Source organism: Epinephelus fuscoguttatus, linkage group LG16, assembly GCF_011397635.1.
Source record: "Epinephelus fuscoguttatus linkage group LG16, E.fuscoguttatus.final_Chr_v1".
NCBI lineage: Eukaryota > Metazoa > Chordata > Actinopteri > Perciformes > Serranidae > Epinephelus > Epinephelus fuscoguttatus.
The window spans coordinates 42,643,257-42,658,413 of record NC_064767.1 but is presented as its reverse complement, the minus strand read 5'-3'; the positions used below and the strand labels follow the sequence as shown (position 1 = coordinate 42,658,413).

At 38.6% G+C, this 15,157-nt stretch overlaps 1 protein-coding gene across 2 annotated transcripts in view; it reads left to right on the top strand.

Moving 5' to 3' along the window:
• Positions 1-6,348: 6,348 nt before the first annotated feature.
• Positions 6,349-15,157, top strand: part of LOC125904025 (collagen alpha-1(XXIII) chain-like) — a 129,477-nt gene continuing 120,668 nt past the window's right edge. For both annotated transcript variants that reach the window (XM_049601290.1, XM_049601289.1), the window contains exon 1: positions 6,349-7,073. In XM_049601290.1, coding sequence (XP_049457247.1) covers positions 6,771-7,073 — 303 coding nt within the window. In that variant the 5' untranslated portion in view covers positions 6,349-6,770. The remainder of the gene's footprint in view (positions 7,074-15,157) is intronic.

Sequence of the window (15,157 nt, the reverse complement as noted above, 5' to 3'; positions counted from 1 at the left end):
TTCTGGTCTGGTAATGGCTTTGGCAGCGTATCTATGTTCCCTGGGTTCTATGTTCCCCGGGTTCTATGTTCCCCGTTTAACCCTGCAAAAAAGGTTCTATGTTCCCCGCTTACACAATAAAGGTTCTATGTTTCCCGGGTTCTATGTTTCCCTCTTACTAAAAAAGGTTCTAAGTTCCCCGCTTATCCAAAAAAGGCAGGAAACATAGCAGTTGCATTAATATGTTGTTTTAACATCTCTAAACACACACAACAGAACATAATGGGGAGAAATTACAATTAGAAACTTACCCTTTGGGCGATCTATGGTGGGCAATCTGGGCAATTATATCCTTTACAGAAGGTTTTTTAATCCAGCCGTTAAATGCAGTGTTTCAGTCAGTGCAGATTTCTTCGAGCCAAAGACCAACTGGTAAGAAAAGAACAATTATCATGGCCGAAATAAAGATAAATAAGCTGTTAAGTGCAGCGTTTTTTCGGGAACTCAGTAAATCCACCATGATTATTTATTCATTTTGTGATAAAAATAAATGCGTCTATGTTGTTGATCACGGATGTTGATATCAATTGTTCAGTTTCATGTTTCATACATGTTTCCCTGTACCCATAAGCAAACGGGGAAACACATTAACTGTACATAATTATTTATCTTTATTTCGGTCATGATCAATATTCTTTTGTTTACGAACACTGGTAGATAACTATCTTGCCACAGGTGGTCTTTGGCTGCTCCTGATGCTACCGTCATAAAAACAAGAGAGGAAGAAATCTGAGTATCTGATTGGTCGAAGAACCGAACTGAAGAGTTGATCAACATCCGTGATCAACAACATAGACACACTTATTTTTATCACAAAACTAATAAATAATCATGGTGGATTTACTGAACAGAGTTCCCGAAAAAACGCTGCACTTAACAGCTTTGTGTAATTTCTCCCCATTATGTTCCGTTGTGTGTGTTTAGAGATGTTAAAACAACATATTAATGAAACTGCTATGTTTCCTGCCTTTTTTGGATAAGCGGGGAACAAAGAACCTTTTTTTAGTAAGAGGGAAACATCAATCAATCAATCAATCTTTATTTATATAGCACTTTTTATACAAAAAGAATGCAATTGAAGAAAATAGACCTTTTTCACTGAAAACCAATGGCGTTTGTTTAAAAAAAAACCCAAAATAATATAAAATAGAAAGAGCATGAAACCTATTTAAAAAAAGGTGTGCATTATTAGGCCCACTTGGACAAACCATTCTACATTGGTGTGGGGTGTCTGGGTCCAGCAATATCAAAGCTATTGAAGAAAAAAGACTTATTTAACTGAAAACCAATGGTGTTTGTCTAAAAAAAATCCTATTAAACAGAAAGAGCATGAAACCTATTTATAAAGAGGTGTGCCTTATTAGGCCCACTTGGCCAAACCATTCTACACTGGTGTGGGATGTCTGGGTCCAGTAATATCAAAGCTATTGAAGAAAAAAGACCTTTTTCACTGAAAACCAATGGCGTTTGTTAAAAAAAACAACAACAAAATCATATAAAATAGAAAGAGCATGAAACCCATTAAAAAAGAGGTGTGCATTATTAGGCCCACTTGGCCAAACCATTCTAGACTGGTGTGAGGGGTCTGGGTCCAGTAATGTGACAGTTATTGAAGAAAAAAGACTTTTTTCACTGAAAACCAATGGCGTTTGTTTACAAAGCTTCATATAAAATAGACTGAGCATGAGACCCATTTAAAAATAGGCGTGCCTTATTAGGCCCACTTGGACAAACCATTCTACATTGGTGTGGGTTGTCTGTGTCCAGTAATGTCAAAGCTATTGAAGAAAATAGACTTTTTTCACTGAAAACCAATGGCGTTTTTTTAAAGAAAATTCATATAAAATAGACTGAGCATGAAACTCATTTAAAAAGAGGTGTACCTTGTCAGGCCCACTTGGATAAACCATTCTACACTGCTGTGGGTTGTCTGGGTCCAGTAATGTCAAAGCTATTGAAGAAAATACTTTTTCACTGAAAACCAATGGTGTTTGTTTAAAAAAAAATTCCTATAAAACAGAAAGAGCATGAAACCTATTTATAAAGAGGTGTGCATTATTAGGCCCACTTGGACAAACCATTCTACACTCGTGTGGGTTGTCTGGGTCCAGTAATGTCAAAGCTATTGAAGAAAAAATATTTTTTTCACTGAAAACCAATGGCGTTTGTTAAAAAAGCTCCATATAAAATAGAAAGAGCATGAAACCCATTTAAAAATAGGCGTGCCTTATTAGGCGAACTTGGACAAACCATTCTACATTGGTGTGGGGTGTCTGCGTCCAGTAATGTCAAAGCTATTGAAGAAAATAGACTTTTTTCACTGAAAACCAATGGCGTTTGTTTAAAGAAAATTCATATAAAATAGAAAGAGCATGAGACCCATTTAAAAAGAGGTGTGCATTATTAGGCCCACTTGGACAAACCATTCTACACTGCTGTGGGTTGTCTGGGTCCAGTAATGTCAAAGCTATTGAAGAAAATAGACTTTTTTCACTGAAAACCAATGGCGTTTGTTTAAAGAAAATTCATATAAAATAGAGAGCATGAAACCCATTTAAAAAGAGATGTGCATTATTAGGCCCACTTGGACAAACCATTCTACATTGGTGTGGGGTGTCTGGGTCCAGCAATATCAAAGCTATTGAAGAAAAAAGACTTATTTAACTGAAAACCAATGGTGTTTGTCTAAAAAAAATCCTATTAAACAGAAGGAGCATGAAACCTATTTATAAAGAGATGTGCCTTATTAGGCCCACTTGGACCAAACCATTCTACACTGCTGTGGGTTGTCTGGGTCCAGTAATATCAAAGCTATTGAAGAAAAAAGACCTTTTTCACTGAAAACCAATGGCGTTTGTTTAAAAAGCTCCATATAAAACAGAAAGAGCATGAAACCCATTTATAAAGAGGTGTGCCTTGTTAGGCCTACTTGTCCAAGCCATTCTACATTGGTGTGGGGTGTCTGGGTCCAGTAATGTGAAAGCTATTGAAGGAAATAGACTTTTTTCACTGAAAACCAATGGCGTTTGTTAAAAAAGCTCCATATAAAATAGAAAGAGCATGAGACCCATTTAAAAATAGGCATGCCTTATTAGGCCCACTTGGACAAACCATTCTACATTGGTGTGGGGTGTCTGTGTCCAGTAATGTCAAAGCTATTGAAGAAAATAGACTTTTTTAACTGAAAACCAATGCCGTTTGTTTAAAGAAAATTCATATAAAATAGACAGAGCATGACACTCATTTAAAAAGAGGTGTACCTTGTCAGGCCCACTTGGATAAACCATTCTACACTGCTGTGGGTTGTCTGGGTCCAGTAATGTCAAAGCTATTGAAGGAAATAGACTTTTTTCACTGAAAACCAACTGTGTTTGTTTAAAAAAAAATCATATAAAATAGAAAGAGCATGAAACCTATTTATAAAGAGATGTGCCTTATTAGGCCCACTTGGACAAACCATTCTACACTGCTGTGGGTTGTCTGGGTCCAGTAATGTCAAAGCTATTGAATAGACTTTTTTCACTGAAAACCAATGGTGTTTGTTTAAAAAGCTTCATATAAAATAGAAAGAGCATGAGACCCATTTAAAAATAGGCGTGCCTTATTAGACCCACTTGGACAAACCATTCTACATTGGTGTGGGGTGTCTGCGTCCAGTAATGTGAAAGCTATTGAAGAAAATACACTTTTTTCACTGAAAACCAATGGCGTTTGTTTAAAGAAAATTCATATAAAATAGACTGAGCATGAAACTCATTTAAAAAGAGGTGTGCCTTGTCAGGCCCACTTGGACAAACCATTCTACACTGCTGTGGGTTGTCTGGGTCCAGTCATGTCAAAGCTATTGAAGAAAATACTTTTTCACTGAAAACCAATGGCGTTTGTTTAAAAAAAAATTCCTATAAAACAGAAAGAGCATGAAACCTATTTATAAAGAGGTGTGCATTATTAGGCCCACTTGGACAAACCATTCTCCACTCGTGTGGGTTGTCTGGGTCCAGTAATGTCAAAGCTATTGAAGAAAATAGACTTTTTTCACTGAAAACCAATGGCGTTTGTTTAAAGAAAATTCATATAAAATAGAGAGCATGAAACCCATTTAAAAAGAGATGTGCCTTGTTAGGCCCACTTGGACAAACCATTCTACACTGCTGTGGGTTGTCTGGGTCCAATAATGTCAAAGCTATTGAATAGACTTTTTTCACTGAAAACCAATGGCGTTTGTTTAAAGAAAATTCATATAAAATAGAAAGAGCATGAGACCCATTTAAAAATAGGCGTGCCTTATTAGACCCACTTGGACAAACCATTCTACATTGGTGTGGGGTGTCTGCGTCCAGTAATGTGAAAGCTATTGAAGAAAATACACTTTTTTCACTGAAAACCAATGGCGTTTGTTTAAAAAGCTCCATATAAAATAGAAAGAGCATGAGACCCATTTAAAAATAGGCATGCCTTATTAGGCCCACTTGGACAAACCATTCTACATTGGTGTGGGGTGTCTGTGTCCAGTAATGTCAAAGCTATTGAAGAAAATAGACTTTTTTCACTGAAAACCAATGGCGTTTGTTTAAAGAAAATTCATATAAAATAGACTGAGCATGAAACCCATTTAAAAAGAGGTGTGCCTTGTTAGGCCCACTTGGACAAACCATTCTACACTGCTGTGGGTTGTCTGGGTCCAATAATGTCAAAGCTATTGAAGAAAATAGACTTTTTTCACTGAAAACCAATGGCGTTTGTTCAAAAAAAAATCATATAAAATAGAAAGAGCATGAAACCTATTTATAAAGAGATGTGCCTTATTAGGCCCACTTGGACAAACCATTCTACACTGCTGTGGGTTGTCTGGGTCCAGTAATGTCAAAGCTATTGAATAGACTTTTTTCACTGAAAACCAATGGCGTTTGTTTAAAAAGCTTCATATAAAATAGAAAGAGCATGAGACCCATTTAAAAATAGGCATGCCTTATTAGGCCCACTTGGACAAACCATTCTACATTGGTGTGGGGTGTCTGCGTCCAGTAATGTGAAAGCTATTGAAGAAAATACACTTTTTTCACTGAAAACCAATGGCGTTTGTTTAAAGAAAATTCATATAAAATAGACTGAGCATGAAACTCATTTAAAAAGAGGTGTGCCTTGTCAGGCCCACTTGGACAAACCATTCTACACTGCTGTGGGTTGTCTGGGTCCAGTAATGTCAAAGCTATTGAAGAAAATAGACTTTTTTCACTGAAAACCAATGGCGTTTGTTCAAAAAAAATCCTATAAAATAGAAAGAGCATGAAATCTATTTATAAAGAGGTGTGCCTTATTAGGCCCACTTGGACAAACCATTCTACACTGCTGTGCGGTGTCTGGGTCCAGTAATGTCAAAGCTATTGAAGAAAACAGACTTTTTTCACTGAAAACCAATGGAGCTTGTTTAAAATAAATCATATAAAATAGAAAGAGCATGAAACCTATTTATAAAGAGGTGTGCCTTATTAGGCCCACTTGGCCAAACCATTCTACACTGGTGTGCGGTGTCTGGGTCCAGTAATGTCAAAGCTATTTAAGAAAATAGACTTTTTTCACTGAAAACCACTGGCGCTTTAAAAAAAATAAAAAATATATATATACATACATATACATATATATATATATACACATATCATATAAAACAGAAAGAGCATGAAACCTATTTATAAAGAGGTGTGCATTATTAGGCCCACTTGGACAAACCATTTTACACTCGTGTGGGTTGTCTGGGTCCAGTAATATCAAAGCTATTGAAGAAAAAAGACCTTTTTCACTGAAAACCAATGGCGTTTGTTTAAAAAGCTCCATATAAAATAGAAAGAGCATGAGACCCATTTAAAAATAGGCATGCCTTATTAGGCCCACTTGGACAAACCATTCTACATTGGTGTGGGGTGTCTGTGTCCAGTAATGTCAAAGCTATTGAAGAAAATAGACTTTTTTCACTGAAAACCAATGGCGTTTGTTTAAAGAAAATTCATATAAAATAGACTGAGCATGAAATATCCGAATATCCGTCGAATATCCAATGTCAAACTAACTTCACCTCGGTTTTCTGCACAGCGCGCAGATTCAGCACGATCCAGCAGATCCTCTTGCAAACAAAAAGCAGAGTGATGCCTAGTTTTCGTCAGGAGCTGAGCTGACTGTCCTTTGCGCACCCTAAAAATATCCCTCACCAAGTGCACATATCAAGGGGGGCAGCAACACAGCCACGAATCCCGCCCCGGCATTCAACCTAAAGCCTCTCAGAGGAGGAGCATGCACTTTGAGCAAAGGGCCCGCGGCATGCAGAGCTGTGCAGGGGAGAGATAGGTCGCTTCGGGTTTCAGAGACACGCACTGATTACAGACCTGCGGCATTTAGTGGGGTAGCTCAGAGGAGAAGCAGTGAATGAGACTAACGGAGCGGAACACAGAGGAGTAAGAGTCCGTTCCTGTGAATCATGAACATCACTGACCGACTGATGACAGTGTAGGCTACAAAATGGCTCGTATTCTAACTTAGAACTAATCACTCATTTGGGTGCAGCAGGACAGTTTCGCGACAGTTTGAAGAAGAAAAAAGATACCTGCAAAACTTTTTCGCCAACAGAGAAATACACCCTCTCAAAAGCTCCCCAGCGTTTAAGGTCATTTGGGTTCCTCTTCTGCCCTTCTTTACCTGTTAGATAAGGCTTTAGATAAAACCAGAGGTGGAGGTGTAAAATGGACGAGGTTCAGAAGTGGGGAGTCGCTGGTAAACCGGGTGAGGAGAGGAAAACTCACGGTGAGCAGCAGCAACCTTCCAAAACGCCGCTATGGAAAAACTGGAGAGATTTGTCGGGCGTAACGATTTGCATCGCAGTATGTGTTCTGTGCCTTGGAGTTTGCATTGTGGATCATGTGCGGACCTCGGAGTTCCAGTCCAGGGTAGTAAGTCTGGAGCAGCAGCAGTTCTCCGCGTGGATGTTGTCTCTTGAACAGGTGGAGCCCGTTATCCTGGGCCGACTGGAGCAGATCCTGGAGGAGGTGAGCGCACCAAAAAAAAGTCGTTAGAAACAACAGTGTGACAGCTTATGATATTTGTGTTTTAAATGAGATGAATTGTTTGACTTTGTCTTGACTGAACTATAACTTGACCTTCAGTGTAGATTCATTCCACATGTGCTTGGTGCAACCCCTTAGGATAGGTTACCCTTAATTAATCCTTAATTTGCCCATTAAACACTTCAAACACTTATTTCCATTAATTCGAAAAGATAAATATTCATCCCTTTGAAATCCCCTATTAAACAAGTTAAATGAATTTGAAGGAGTGCTTTCTCCTTAGAAACAAACTAATTAATAACCGCTTTCATGGTGTTATTAACGTTGGGACTTTGGTTTATGCTGGAGGTCCGAAATAAATTTGGTGCAAACCAATGATACTGTTAGAGATTCTTATGTAGATTTTAGGTCTTTAATAGGTACAGGTATTGGGATTGAGGGTAAACAAGTTGTTTGTGTTATGTCTCAATTGGTAATGTGCTGCAAATTAACTATTATTGCATTTTAGTGTTCCTTTTGGAAAAGCTGTGACATATCTTTGTAGGGAAATTTAAACTTAGTTTATTTTGGCAACGTTGTTCTTTTTAATGGCTTCTCATTATCAAGCATTACAATATCTGTCATTAATCATAATGAGCTATTAGTCACAACTGGTAAACAATTGATTAAAGCTGCCCTGTTAGGAAGTGTTAGCGAAACAGTAAACACCTTCCAAAACATTGTGTGTGGTTTTTTTTTTAAAACAATCAAATAACCCAAAGCTTGTTCCTATTAATGGATATTAATTTTGCGATCTAATATATAGCCTAAAGCATAGGTGCTTTAATAATTATCAATAAAGCCAGCTGTAGAACATATACAGTCTTTACAAAGGGTGCCTCATTAGATGGTGGTACCAAAATGTCTTCTGTCAAAGACTGACAAATTCCGCAATGTGAATCTGACCTCGACCATAAAGTTGAACATGTGTTATACACATCATGTGTGCATCTTCACAAAGATAACATGTGAGTAGCTCTCCCTGGCCTTTCACATTAGTTGCTCTGAAAGTGGCACTCTGTGCTGCCCTTTCATTGACCACTTCCACAGTTACCCTAACAAGCTCTTCCACAGTGATTGAAGTCAGGCAGGGAACCTGATTTCCCTTCCTCTGTTTGCTTTGGCCTAACTTTTAATGTCCCCTCCTCCACCCTGACTCCTTTCACTGGGGTCAGTATAATACACCTTCCAGGAGAGGACAGAGCACAGAGTGCCTCCTGTTGGGGAAGATGGAAATATTAAACTGTGGATATGTTAGCCAAAGTCGATTATCTGAGCAAACATCAAGAAAAAAAATATCGATATTTGGCAGAGCATATAAAGTGATAATTTGTTCAGCTGACAGATGATTTTTTTATTGTCACTTTAAAAGTAACAGTTCAACATTTTGGGAAAAGTACGTATTTTCAGCTGAAGTAAAGATGTGTTCAGGGCAATTGCCAAGATTTAAAAAGAACTGAGGTCATGAGGTCAAGTGTTCTTTACCCCCCACCCCCAATCAACAGAAATATCCACTAACTATTCTTTCTATGTAGTGCCTTTGTGCAACAGTTATTAATAGCTTGGTTGCCAGATATGGTTGGTGAGCACAGACTTTGGTCTTGGTCTATTAGAGAGATGTAGAGGTGTTGGTAGGTGTATTTTTTTTTAACTTTGGACAAAGCCAGGCTAGCTGTTTCCTCCTGCTTCCAGTATTTATGCTAAGGTAGGTAAACCACATCCCGACTCCAGCATTGCTCTTAACACACATGCATGAGATCGTCACCTCAGTATATCTCACTGAACTACTCTTAACTTCTTCTTTAGTGCGGCACATATGGCCAGAAATGTCTGTCTGTGGAAACTGAATTTGAATCATCCATATTGAATTTGAATTACTCAACTTGAATATTTGCATTGAACAATTGTCTCAATAGCATAATTTGGAATTCAATTTATTAATTTATAAAGTCCATTAAACTTGATATGAAGTAATATTATGAAATGACATTCAGTTGCTGACTGTTAAGACTGTATTTGATTCTCAATGAAAAATCAGCTCCCTATGTACTTTGACATTCACAATACTTCTTTCACCTGTGTAACGGCAGCGACAGGAAGTGTGTGGGTTTGAGCTGGCTAAATTCAAGTTGCTACAGCTGCTAAATTAAGGTCTGTCTCCAGAGCTGCTGCTGACTCTCCTCCTGGTAAAGTGGTCTCCTAGCATTGCAGAGTGAGACATAGGGAAACCCCAGTGCTAGGGTCTAATCCCAGTCTGCCCCATCTTCCTGTCAGATCAGCAAACTTTGTGAATCATTAGAACTGAATATACTGTAAATGATTGAAATCCAGTTTGTGACATAATTTTGCTCATATGCACAGCTGAGGGCCATGCTAGCTGTGAGTGAGCAAATTAGTTTGGATATATTCTGTCCATGAGTAGATAGCAGTAAGCAATGAAAAAGCAATACAGTTGTTGTTCTTCATGTAGATATATATATATATATATATATATATGTATAATCATAAATAGAACATAGTGGGGATGATGGTGCACAGTTATGTCCAATCAGAGGTGCTGGTGATACAGTCCTGTTTTGAGTGCCTGGCTCTGGAGCTCCTTCCTGGGGCCCAGTCGGGAGGATCTCTCTGTCTTCATCTTCAGACGGGCCTGGGGAAATACAGCCTGCCTCTTTGTTTAGCTCTGTGTGTATAAATAGTCATTATTAATGGGACACTAGCACAGATGTGTCCTTTTGTAGAGAGAGATGTCTGTGGTAATTTCACCCTGCACTATCTAGAATCCACCTCTGTGTCCCCTTCAGTGATGACCAGTTTCCTCTGTTATGGAAAATGTCCCCTATGTTGTTCCTTCTTTTTATTCCAGACAAATCTGGATCACAGCAGAACCTATAAGCTTGATGAATAATGTTTCTAGTAAATTTTGTTCACAGAGTGCCTGGATATGAGGCTGTTTAGAGGCTTTGTGTTTCCCATTACTGATAATGAACACATTTTAAAACAGACTATGCTAAACACATCAGTGAGTCACACTGTTACACTGAGTGGGATGTGCCTTCATTACCCTGAAAACACACGCTGTAGTTGATTTGAACTGAATTCCACATACACCGACCTCCAGACACAATACTCACTAAAAGTACCAAATGTGGATTAATCCACCACTGAAAATACTCCTCCTATATATATATATATATATATACATATATATATATATATATATATATATATATATATATATATATACAGTACAGGCCAAAAGTTTGGACACACCTTCTCATTCAATGCGTTTTCTTTATTTTCATGACTATTTACGTTGTAGATTCTCACTGAAGGCATCAAAACTATGAATGAACACATGTGGAGTTATGTACTTAACAAAAAAAGGTGAAATAACTGAAAACATGTTTTATATTCTAGTTTCTTCAAAATAGCCACCCTTTGCTCTGATTACTGCTTTGCACACTCTTGGCATTCTCTCCATGAGCTTCAAGAGGTAGTCACTTGAAATGGTTTCCACTTCACAGGTGTGCCTTATCAGGGTTAATTAGTGGAATTTCTTGCTTTATCAATGGGGTTGGGACCATCAGTTGTGTTGTGCAGAAGTCAGGTTAATACACAGCCGACAGCCCTATTGGACAACTGTTAAAATTCATATTATGGCAAGAACCAATCAGCTAACTAAAGCAAAATGAGTGGCCATCATTACTTTAAGAAATGAAGGTCAGTCAGTCCGGAAAATTGCAAAAACTTTAAATGTGTCCCCAAGTGGAGTCGCAAAAACCATCAAGCGCTACAACGAAACTGGCACACATGAGGACCGACCCAGGAAAGGAAGACCAAGAGTCACCTCTGCTTCTGAGGATTCATCAAGTTCATCCGAGTCACCAGCCTCAGAAATTGCAAGTTAACAGCAGCTCAGATCAGAGACCAGATGAATGCCACACAGAGTTCTAGCAGCAGACCCATCTCTAGAACAACTGTCAAGAGGAGACTGCGCGAATCAGGCCTTCATGGTCAAATAGCTGCTAGGAAACCACTGCTAAGGAGAGGCAACAAGCAGAAGAGATTTGTTTGGGCCAAGAAACACAAGGAATGGACATTAGACCAGTGGAAATCTGTGCTTTGGTCTGATGAGTCCAAATTTGAGATCTTTGGTTCCAACCGCCGTGTCTTTGTGAGACGCAGAAAAGGTGAACGGATGGATTCCACATGCCTGGTTCCCACTGTGAAGCATGGAGGAGGAGGTGCGATGGTGTGGGGGTGTTTTGCTGGTGACACTGTTGGGGATTTATTCAAAATTGAAGGCACACTGAACCAGCATGGCTACCACAGCATCCTGCAGCGACATGCCATCCCATCCGGTTTGCGTTTAGTTGGACGATCATTTATTTTTCAACAGGACAATGACCCCAAACACACCTCCAGGCTGTGTAAGGGCTATTTGACCAAGAAGGAGAGTGATGGAGTGCTGCGGCAGATGACCTGGCCTCCACAGTCACCGGACCTGAACACAATCGAGATGGTTTGGGGTGAGCTGGACCGCAGAGTGAAGGCAAAGGGGCCAGCAAGTGCTAAACACCTCTGGGAACTCCTTCAAGACTGTTGGAAAACCATTTCAGGTGACTACCTCTTGAAGCTCATGGAGAGAATGCCAAGAGTGTGCAAAGCAGTAATCAGAGCAAAGGGTGGCTATTTTGAAGAAACTAGAATATAAAACATGTTTTCAGTTATTTCACCTTTTTTGTTAAGTACATAACTCCACATGTGTTCATTCATAGTTTTGATGCCTTCAGTGAGAATCTACAATGTAAATAGTCATGAAAATAAAGAAAACACATTGAATGAGAAGGTGTGTCCAAACTTTTGGCCTGTACTATATATATATATATGTATATTTATATATATGTTTTGTTTTTTTTTTGTGAGAAATAAAATGACATATTTGCAAAGTACTTAGACTTAGACTTACTTTATTCCTCCCAGAAGGAAATTCGTTTCCACTAATTGTACATTTACAGAGATTGATCACAAATATCGCAGGCACAGACATATCACAGACATCACAAAACATCACAAAACACCACATTCATTCACAGAGGTGGACACTTTGAGTTACCAGGATCTTTTGCTGAGCGCAGCTATGGTTGCTGGGATCAGGCTCTTCCCGAGTCAAGCTTTCCTGAGTTTAAGTCTTCGGTGCCTACACCCTGAGGGTAATGGTTTTTGGTTGAGTGGGTGTGTGATGTCCTGTTCTATTGATTTTGCAAAGCGTGTAATGGACCTGTTATTTAACTGTGAGGTTTGATGTGGGATTGCATTGAACAACTGTACTACTTTATACTTTTAAAGATATATGTCTACAGTAGGAGCCAATGGGCTTGGAGCTGAGGGCCACAGACAGGATAGAGAAGTATGGAGAAGTATGGAGAGATGGACTAACATATTGCTGGTTTGGCCTTTTCTTTAAATTAGGAGACAATTAGAAAGCCACTGAAAATGGAATCCATGTGCTTTTAATTATGTAACCCATTACACAGAACATTAATTTTGGATTAAGTTTAGATTTCGAACATTTGAAATAATTGTCCAGTATTTAGTGAAACAAACTCATAGGCCTTCTTTCTCAGAGTAAGATAAGATGGATATCAAGCAGGGAGACACTGCTAACACAGCAGTGCATTAAGATTCTACTAATCAAAGGCTTAAACATGAAGTAATAGCCTACATGCATACTCATAATGATTCATGGTCAATCTCCTGTTGCACAGAACCTTTTTAGTCAAATATGCTAACATTTACAGTGACAAATAATACAATTACAAAAGTTTAGGCTATTGAGTAGTAAAACGCTCTAACCAAACTACCAAATAATAGGGTTTGACAGTGTGCATCATCCCTCCAGTTAGAGACTAGCGTTAGGGACTGTGGCATCTAGCATCATCTCATAAAGCATCAACTGTCTCAGACGAAACAAACATGCCAGCCAAACATCTACCCCACAGTGAGTTGGAAGCCACTGATGTGGCAGAGATTTTGGGGTGCAATCTGAGTGGCCAATCAGATTGTAGAGGTGACACTGGCCACCCTGGCCACCACTTTAAAGCTGAGCATGTTTAGATGTGTCGGTAGATGTAGTTCAGCACTTTGAATGGAGACAGGCTCGAGATGTCCCCCTGCTTCATGTCTCAATGTTAAGCTACGTTGGGCATTTCCTGCTTCTAGCTCTATGTTTAATCCACAGACATGACATCAGGATTGATCTTTGTATGTTTTATAACATGTTAGGGTGGATTAATGAGCAGCTATAAAGCAGACTGAGACAGATGTCACTGTAGGTTTTATTAAAGAGTATCATCTGGTTCATTATAAAGCCTGAGCAAAAAATAATTTCTCTGTATATGTAAAACATATATTTTGTTATTGAAAAGTAAAAATAGCACATATTAAGGTTCACAGCCCCTAGTAACAACTAATTCTCAACAGATGTCCAACTTTAGAATAAGCTGTGGGGGATCCTTGAATTAAATGGTACCTTACCCTAAACAACTGTCATAAATTTAATGGTTTACTATGAAGGATTTTCCAGAAAAATAATTTGTAGACTAGGGATATCAGCAATTAGTGGACCAGATGATTAAACGTTGCTACCCTCGCTAGTTGGCAGCACAATTACTGATCAGTTAAACTTACAATTTAGATGCCTAGAGGAAAACAGGAACAGTTGGAACCAGGCTGTGAGACTAACCAGCAGCTCTCCTTCCCTCCTCTATTTCACTCACTCTCAGACTAAATGGATACATGCGAATGGTAAAAGTCTGCAACTCTGTGTAGACACTCAGTGTGCAAAGTATTGTCAAGCTTCACACACACTCGTGCTGGCAGGCTGTCTTCATGCTAGGCTGAACACAAGAGGTGCTTCTGGGCACACAGATGTTCCCAACAAACCTGAACATATGTGTCAGTTTGCATGCACACCTACGCAAGAGATAGTTAGTGTGTGTTTTTGAATATAGACAAGATTGGATGTTAACTACACAGTAAAAAATGTTATTTGTAACTGTTATTGAGTGAGTTGGTGTCAGGTTTTGGAGAATAATGTGCAATGTTCATAATGCACTATGCAAAAATGCCACACATTTCAGCAGCATTAAAATACCATTTGGTTATTCAAAAATATAATTAACAATTACAGATGTCTCATATGTGATATTTTTTGGACAATGTTTGACTGTTTTCTGAGTGTTTTCTTCCTTTCTTGCTAGTTGACTAGTCTAAGTTTAAACTAGGATTTAAACCACGTGGCTGATAAATGAAGCCAACACTGAAGTGCCAAAAACTGCTGTTCCTTGAAGGTCCATTTGAGGCTGGCTCCAGAAGCCAGTCAATCCCCATAGACCCCCATGTTAAAATGTCCAGATTTACAGTAGAAATAAACATGTTTACAGAGGGAAAACACAGAACAGTTTGGTCTCTGTGGCTAATTTCCCCTTTCATGACAACTGTTAAGGGGCGATTTTTTTTTTGAATTTCACATTTTCCAACAACACCAAACCACCACAAAAGGAAAAAACCCCCACAATAACAGGCTCCCCAAACACCAGACACCAAATTAATATTGGATCGGATTGAATCGAATCGAATCCAGACCCACTGAATCGAAATGGAATCGATTCAGGAAATCAGTGACGATACCCAGCCCTAGTGATGAGCAAATGATGAATGAGTGGTATAAACAATAAACTAGGCGAAATCAAAATAATAATTATAATAATAATAAACTTTATTTATATAGCACATTTCAAAACACAGTTACAAAGTGCTTTACAAAACCAAATAAAATACAGAGCATATAAAACAAGATAAAAGCAGTAAAAACAGAATACACATAATAGAGTAAAACACACAGTAATAAAGCAGATAAAATCACCAAAAGGGAGTTTTTAAAAAGTTGGTTTTAAAAAAGAAAAAAGAAAAGATGAGACTGAGTTTGCTGCCCTGGGTCTTTATTCACAAACATTCTGAGA